The 8,645-nt window shown below is 50.3% G+C and overlaps 1 protein-coding gene across 1 annotated transcript in view; it reads left to right on the forward strand.

Moving 5' to 3' along the window:
- Positions 1–6,010, forward strand: part of ATP11B (ATPase phospholipid transporting 11B (putative)) — a 57,279-nt gene extending 51,269 nt beyond the window's left edge. Inside the window, exons 31-32 of the mRNA XM_035891150.1 lie at positions 352–485; positions 3,973–6,010. Of these exons, the coding sequence (XP_035747043.1) occupies positions 352–485; positions 3,973–4,054 (216 nt within the window). The 3' untranslated portion in view covers positions 4,055–6,010. The remainder of the gene's footprint in view (positions 1–351; positions 486–3,972) is intronic.
- Positions 6,011–8,645: the final 2,635 nt, after the last annotated feature.

The following is an 8,645-nucleotide window of genomic DNA, read 5'->3' on the forward strand; positions in this document are numbered from 1 at the left end:
TCATTCGAGGCAGCTTGAGCCGCATGCCGCTGTGCTGCAGAGGCTCATCGTGGCTGGAATGCAGAACATCGCCAACCAGCTTGTTTCCAACATGAAGCAGAGATGGTGCTAAACGATTTCTGTACGCTCACCAAGGCTGCATTCAAACCTTGCAAAGACCAAATTTTAGTGTACGTAGTTGTTAGGGAGGGAAATGGTAACGTTATTCGTCATTGTAGTTCTGTAAAATTGAAAAATACTCAACACTCCAAGAACGCCTGCTTTTCCTGAGTGTTTGTTGATAGCATCGTCATTGCTGAATATGCGAGTACTGACGGTTTTTATTTTATCTTTTTTATTTCCTCCTTCCAGCTTACTGAGGCAGGTTCAGGTGTCAACTGCTTGGACTCCATGTGCTGCTTCTCAGATGGGGAAACAGCATGCGCATCTGCTGGAAGAGTGCTGGAACGACTGATGGGGAGGTGCAGTCCCGCCCGGGCCAGCAGGTGCGGCATTTCTCTCGGTAGCCTTTGCTGCAGACGAGTCTCCTATAAGCTGGAACCCGACGAGCCTGCAGCCATAGATGTCTAGCAGACCGGCTGCAGGGTTTGCGTGTTTCAGTAGGGAACGCAACTCCTCGCTGTACTTTTCTCATCCTAAAAGACAAGTTTCTTCGTTCTTTTTGAGTGCTTTCTTTTGGAACGGGGAGGGTGAAAAACAGTTTTCAAAAGATTTCTGTTGAAGCGTTTCGTTTGGCTTAGCACAAGTTCTTCTGTTGGATCTGTCCTAAGTTCTCTTGATTTGTACATTCTCCTCTTTAGAAAATCAAGCCTTGCTGCTGTTTTCATTCTCTGTTTTATGATTTATTATTTGTTTTGCCTTCACAAATCAGGAGTGGTTTGTAAAGTCAAAAGACTTTTCCCTTTGGTTCTTGATGTATGACCTCCAAATAGTTACCTTGGAGCTTGCATTACTCCTGAAGATATACAAAAGGCTCACACTTCCCCCCCACCCTTAAATATAACTTCACTGTTAGGAGGAGAGTCTTTAAATCTTTCAGCCATTGATTGAGATGAAGATGAAATATTTTTGTAGTAGAACTTTTATAATCTATTTCTAAAATCCGAGTAATTGACAGAATAGAGCCTTCAGGCTCTAAGAATTTTAAACGTTTTTCTGGTTCTGGAAGGTGTATCACCACAACCATGTGTGCCATTCCAAAGTGTGTGCTAAATAAATCTTTGTCCTTCACCAACCACGTGTGACACAAACCGCAGTGGGCTGAAAGCGCGTCAGTCTCGTCCAATACGGCTGAGGGGCAGCACGGTCCTGCGGCCCGCGTGGCCCAGAGAAGAGCTCTCGCTGAGTCTGTAACGTGCTCCTCCCCGTTTCCCAGTGGAGAGGGATGGCTAACAAGCCCGGGAATGTTTGGGGGGAGAAATGAAAACAGTCTTTTGTACATCGTGATCTCTCAGTCCCTGAATGATACCATGGCCCTGCCTTGCTCAAAAGACAACCCTGAAAAAGCTGCGCTTCACACGTTTTCAAGGAAACTCATTTGCATTTGATCGGCTTTGCCCCTTCGGTTAAAGGCTGTGGGATCATTCCTTCGGGAGCCTCCTGCCCGTCGCCCTCGCGGGCAGGCTCCCTGCGTTCGGGGTCTGCCCTTCGCTGGTGGCTCGGTGTGGGGCACATCTCTGCTCTGAACTCGCGTGGAACTCGGTGTCTGTGCTTCAGCCAGTTTCTCTCTTGCTTAGGAAATGATTCAGCGTTTCTACAGATCTAGGGTATGATTATGCAAAATGTTTAATTCCATATGGAAAATGAACTGTTACGATTAAGTACCTTTTTAATTCCAACTCTTGCTGTATAGAAAGCGGGCATGATGTGTAAAATAAACAATTTAATAGAATTTTTAATCCACAAGGTGAGCATTTAATTTAATTGGTCTAAAATCAACATTTTGGTAGCAGTTGCTCTAAATTTTGGGGTTGGTTTTTTCCCATGTCTCTGTAAAGCTGTGCTTTCCAATGAGGAACTTCTCGTGCTACATCTTTTCGTTTATTGTTATCTAATCAGGGCAGATTTTTAGTTGACATTTGCCTGGGGAGCATGCAGTCTTACAAGGTAGGTGCTCTGGGGTTTATTTTCTGCAGTGCATTTACATTTCTTACAATTCTCTCTTTTTTTTCCACTCAATTTTTCTTCCTTTAAGAACTTACAAATATTGATTGAGGATAACTCATATTTGACAGAATATTAAACACTTTTGAAGACTCCTTTTTCTCAGGTTTCTCGTCTGCTTACCTCATGTCATTCTCGGACGAAGTCCCATCCAGCTGAATAACTGAGAGTCACTAGAACACGGGAGTGGGTGGTGTTTAATGAATAGCAAAGCTGTCTCTAGCTACACTAAGGGCTTGGAGTTCTGTACTTTTTGCTTCTGCCTCTGGTTGAAATTACTCTGAACCATCTTCTGGTTTCACTTAAATTTATGTACAGTGCAACGAGAAAAGCCTTTTTTTTTTTTTTTTTTTTTTTTTTTTTTTGAGAATTTCAGCCCTACTTGCTCTCTTCAGTTACTCCAGTTCCTCCCAGTCAGCATTGACACTTAAAATCCAGTCTGAAAGTCGAGGTGCTGAGACTGGTTTTTCCCCTACGCTTTCCTGGCAATATGTGGAAAGTCTTGGTCTATTTTTTTAATGTACTCCTTGCCTAAGTCGCACGAGGCAGTTAAGAGTTGCACAGTTAAGAAATCTATTTGGTGACCTAAAAATCCTTGTAAAGTTGCTCAGCCTGAGTTCCCGAGCTCAAGCTGCCGTGGCTTTTGCCTGAGGCTGGGATCTGCAGCAGGCTGCGCAGCCCCGGGCGGGACGGGCTCCTGCGCTGTGTGAAAGGGCTGCCAGTCGGCGCTGATGCTCCCGAATGCGCTGCCTGTGAGAGCGCTGCGGAGCGACGAGCGCCAGTGTAAATGGCATTGCTGTCCTCGCTCGTGTGCGCGCTCTGCTCCTGATAGTCTGTCAAATGTGGTGCCCTGTCAACTACGATAACGGAGCATGAAATCAAACGTGGTGTCAAATTTTGATAGAAGCTGTGATGAATCAAAGCTGTACAAATGCTTGGAGTAGCGGGTCGCAGCAGTAGTCTCTTGTACTCAATGTACTGCTGTAAGATGTATGGGAGATGTGATTTCTATAGCTTCGTTCCCCAGCTGGGACACAGACTGTGTGTTGTGGCACGACAAACGCATTGCTGTCTGTCCCGTCACTTGTCCGTCACTGACACACAAAGCATGCTGGGTCGCACGCCGTCTGGCGCAGTCGGATCCATTGCTGCATTGTGGGATCTCCCGTTCCCGGGGCTCGTGTCCAGGCATCGCATGCAGAGTTCCAAAGAAACAGCAGATCTCTGACAGAGAGGCGGGTTTGGAGGATAAGTTCGTTAGGTTTTGATTTCCTGGCTTCCAACCTTCATCTCCAGTCCCGCAGTATTGCTCAACCAGGAGGAGGGTTTCTTCCCAAGCAGTCACCTGTCCCTAAGGGAAGGACATTGCGAGACCCCATCTGACGCAAAAGCTCCGACACATTGGGTAGTTTTCCTGATGCCTTAAATTTTAAGGTGAATTTAAGAGTAAGGGATGACATCGATTTGTGGCCGTAGGTAAGTTGTGCCTCCCGTAACTCCAGACCGAGTGGACATTTAATGTTAGAACAGGGGTGCCCTGGGTTTCCCCGGTCAGCGGTGCGCCCCGCGGGGCCCTACTGGAGGGACCTTACGCTGGATCACACGGCAGCGTCCCCAGTGGCTCGGCACACAGGCGTGTCCTCCAGGCACAGCGTGAACGCTTCAGTTGTAGAACTGGCACCCAACCCCTGCTCCTTCGAGTTCACAGCGACGGAAATGCCTGTAGCTTTCTCTCTCGCTTTCATAGACTTCTCCCCTCTCGAGTATAAGTTCCCAGTCAGCCAAACTTTTCTTTTATTGTCACTTTAGATGGTGGAGTTCATCGGACCCCTTCTATGCCAGCGACAGAAGCATCTTGACTCTCTCCACCATGGACTCGCCCACTTGTTGACAGGGACGTTTGTAAATGCCGTGGGAGGCCAGGTGCTGCTCACGCCGGTAGCAGGCTCTGGAGCAAGCTCAGGGCTGCGTCCCTGCCCTGGGAGGGACGAGCGTGACTCCTCGATGGCAGCCGGGGCTTGGCTGGGGGCCTGGCGTGTCTCGCCTGGGCAGCAGTCGCTTCCAACACTTTCTCTAATTATATCCACAGATCGCTATATAATTTTTATTCATGAGTGCTTTTACCTCTGACCATTTACCCTTTTTGTTACCACGCGAGCAGATTGGAATCCTGCGTTTGGTACTTGAGACGTCGCCGTAGTGCGGCGGCAAAGTCTGCTCCCAAATCGGAGTAATCCCATAGCGCTGAGTCTGCGCAGCGGAACCTGTGACGCCTGCGTTCTTGGCGGCGACGCTTGGTGTCAAGCACACAGGTTCATCCTGAGCCCTCGCTTGCAGATGGTGTCCCAGCAGTTTGCAAATCAGTTTTGTTATTTCCATGGACAGTTACTCCAGTCTATAACCAATCAGTTTGAGAATTTTTGAGAGTTAAATACAATTCAGAGATTTATGCTGGTGTGCGAATGGCAATCTATTGGTCACGGCTTTGAAAAACACTCTTAGCTTTTACAAATCAATAGCTTGGAATAAAAAGGGATTTAACAGGTCAGCATTCTCTGAAAGTGTAATTCAGTCGTCTTCCGTTACGCCCGGGCTTGTTAACAGTTCTTGATCTTGCCCTGGAGATGCGCAAGAACAGGGGGCTTGTGCAGAATTCCCACTAGCTTAAATTTTTTTAATTCTTAATGGTTTAAAAATTGGGGGGGTTTTGCATGTTTTATTCTTTTTCATGTATTTATATTTGGTCATGTTGTACTTTGAAGATACAATTACTGCTTAATTACCTTCATAAAGCTGAAGGATCTGGGGCACGGGTGGCGATGCTTTGATACCCAAGAATGCCAATAAAAGCAGCTTGCACAGACAGAGCTTTCGGTGTGCATCTCGCAGGGTGTCCCAGTACCCACGCGTCCGCGGGCTTGGGGCCGGGTGGCGGCCTCTGCCTCGCCCTTCAGCGAGGGTGGTGAAACCCAGGGCCAGCCACGAAACCGCCCAGGGCAGAGGGAATCCCTGCCGGGGGGGGGGAAGGGGGGGGAGCAAGCACATGATGTAGGGCATCGCTTTGGGGAACGGTGAAAATGCTGCGGCGTCCGGGCCCGTCCCTGGGCATCCAGTTGGACGTCACTGTGACCCCGAGGTCCCATCAGTCAGTCCCAGAACCGTCCTGTGGGGCAGCGAAAGGTGCAAAGCTGCACGCAAAAGCTGCCTCTGGGTGGAATAAACTAAATCAAATGCAGACTCTAAGTAACACCTGCAGGAACTTTGACCAAAGACGTGGTTGAGCGTAGGATTTGGGCAAAGCCAGCGATGGCTGCTTCCCGCCGGTGCCCTCAGTGCTGTCGCCCAAGCAAATTACACTGAGGATGTCGCAATTTGGGCAGAGCCATCCTGCCCTCCCGGTGTGCCATCTCGGGGGGGCTTGGGCTGCTGCCCCTCCCCGCCCTCGTCCCAAATTCCCCCCAGTTCAATGAGCAGCCGGGGAGGAAGCGTTCCAGAGGTCCGGCCTCCCTCATCCCGAATGCCGCTGCTGCTCCGTCCCTGTGCGCAGCTCCGCTGGTCGCTGTTCTTGTTCCTGACTTGAGCCGGGATTATTTCGGTTCTGCTTTGGAACTTTATTTTTGCGTTAACAACTGCAGGCGTCGCCGACCCGAAGGCTGCAGAACTGCGGGGTTTTCAAGATCCCGTTGTTCACGGCAACGTTTGTGTCGTTGAAGAAGTCGCTGCAGCCTTGTTCTGAAGCTCGTAGCGACTGGAGCCTGTGGAGCGGGAGGGCTTTGTCCCACTGCTTTAGACGGAGATGAGCTCACAAATTGGTGAAGAAGCTCTAAAAATTAATTATGAAACAGAAGAAATAAAATCAAAATACAGCAAACTTCCCTTTTACCTAAGTGTTTAATGTGGCGTTGGGGGTTCCTGACCGTGTCGTGCCTCCAGCGGCGGTGGCGCAGGGACGCTAAAGCTTTCAAGCCTCAGCTGTGTGCCCGATCCCCACCCCCTGCCCATGTGAGTGAGAACCACTGAAAAGGGAGCCCCAGTGCTCCATGCGATGGGCATCGGCAGGGGCCGCAGCGGCTGAGGGCGGGTTCTGTGCAGCGGGGGCCGGGGGCTGACGGGCATCGCTCCGGGCCCCAGCAGCGCTTCTGTCCAGACAGGCAGTAGTGACAAAATGCACTTGGATTGCACCCACCCCTGGAACTTCCTTACACATCAGCTGTGGAATATTGAATCTTTCTTGAAAATAATTATTCTTAGTAATTTCTCATTCTGAGAGTCTTCCATCATGCCACGGAGATCTAGAAAATAGTTTCTTGAAATGCTGGGTCAGAGATCTGCTGTTCAGCTGTAGCGCGTGTGTCTAAATCAGTGTCTCACTTCCCGAGGTCCTTGTCTGCCCGTGCCACCCGCAGCGCTGCCATCGTGCGCCCCGTGTGACCTCACTGCGCTCGCCGCTTGGTCTGTCCTGGCTGGAAACACGACCTGTGGCTGCCGTGCTCCAGCTGGAGGCAGAGGCTCCGTGACACAGCCCTGCTCCAAGCACTTAGCCTGGCTCAGCTCCCTACGCGTCTGGCGCTTGGCTTTTACCCCACGAAGGGGTTGGTTCTGTTTGCACAAGAATCACAGTCCTGTAGGTGAGGAATTATTTACGTTCATTATGTGTTTCTTTAAACCCTTCCATCTCCTCCTTCCCTCCCCTTTCCCTTTCTTTTCCCAGTGTTTGTAAGGGTATTGAAGAAAAGCACGTTTAAACAATTCGGGAAGAACATAGGAGTCCAGCTGCCTGCCAATGTGTATGTTCCTGTTTGTGGTAAATCCGAATCAGTAATTTCTCAGGTAGTGAGCCCACAGAACTGGGTTGCATAAGACGGGATCTTGTGGCCTGGAGGAAGCGACTGTTCTGGTACTGGTGACACAAATCTCTTGAAATTGCTTCTGTTCAAGGAAGAAAGATTCTGAGCGTTTCTTTGGCAGCCAAAGTGTGTGAAACCCTTCGCTGTGCATGGGGGACGCTGTCGAATTCATCATGAAGCCGCCTGAGCCCAATACAGCCGATGACTGGTGTAACTCGCATTCATCCCTGCTCTTGAATGGGGGGGCTGGGGGGGGGGGGGGGGGGCACAGCCAGCCTCAACGGGGCCGGGCTCGGCCCAGTTCTTGTGCTCTGAAAAAGCAGCTTCAGGTTTGTTACTTGGGAAACCATCAGTTTTAGTCGCTAACCTTCCACTTCCTGAAGGGTGCAGTGGAAAAGATGGGAGGGGGACGATTCTCTGATTTGTTCAACAAACTGAAATGTAAATATTATTCTGCTTAAACTGTTCTGTGTATTGAAAACTTCGGCTTTACATTTTCAAAATGATTCCTTGGTTTTCTAGTGCAAATGCTAATTTGAGAAAAGATGCAACCTAATGCATATTGGGCAACGCCAGCTTCTTACTGGAAACCTTTGGTAATAAAAACAGTTTTTTATTGACAGCATAACTTCTGTATTGGGAAGAAGTCTCATTTTCTAGTGTTAGAAATCTCTTAAAGCCATAGGCTACATTATTTTTACAGTTTTATCTATCTGCTATTTCTGTACTTCCAAATATTGGTGATCTTGGTGAAATTCAGTGTTCAGAAGTGCTGAATTGCAACGTGTGCCTGACCCATTTAGTTTGAGACGCCTCCTCTTGGTGTACAGCACCCGAAGGTGCTCGTGCCTTCATCCCTGCACGCGCCGCTGCCTTGGTATGCAGCTGGTGCCGGGGCAAAGGTGTTGTTATCCCGAGAGCTGGGCAGACCGGGCACTATGGCCTCAGTTCAGCCGTTCCCAGCATGTCCCAGGCTCCCTTCTTTGCTGATCTGGGGGCTTCTGTCAATGTTTTTAGTGTTGGTTGTTCCGCGTGTTCTTTGCATCTGTTGTTTGCTTCCAGTGGCGTGGTTTGTCTGGCTTCTGCTCCCTGTTGGAATGACTCAATGTGTAACAGGAGGAAAGCTTGGGCGCGCGTGGCTGCATCGCCGCCTGCCGTCAGCCGCCTCAGCAGCGCCTTGGCATCGGTGTTTGCGAGGCTTCTGCTTTCCGTGGCGTTTTCCTTCAGCTGATGCTGCTGGTGGCGGCAGCAGGCGTAACGCAGCCGAGCCCCGCGCGCTGCCCACGCTCCTGTGGCTGGCGCTAACGGGGCCGTTCCCACCCCGCCAAGCCTTCGCTGCGCTGCCGTGTGCTGATGCTGCCACAAGTGCTTGCACGTGCCATCACTGGCATGGCTGCCCTGTCGGTTCCAGTTTGTATAAATGCATAGACGTGAATAAAACCGGTGGGGCCGTGGGCCGAAGGGCTCCGCATGTGAGCTGAAGGGGCGAGGAAGGCCCGGTACCGCTGCGTGGCCGGCCTGAACGCAGCGCTGAGGGGCTCCGAGGGGGCTGGCAGCGCACGCCGAGCGCCCCGGCGGGATTGTTCCGTACATCAGCAGCGTCTCGGCCTCTGCACATTTTTAGAGTGGGATAAA

Source organism: Egretta garzetta, unplaced genomic scaffold (genome assembly GCF_000687185.1).
Source record: "Egretta garzetta isolate BGI_Z169 unplaced genomic scaffold, ASM68718v1 scaffold663, whole genome shotgun sequence".
Classification (NCBI taxonomy): domain Eukaryota; kingdom Metazoa; phylum Chordata; class Aves; order Pelecaniformes; family Ardeidae; genus Egretta; species Egretta garzetta.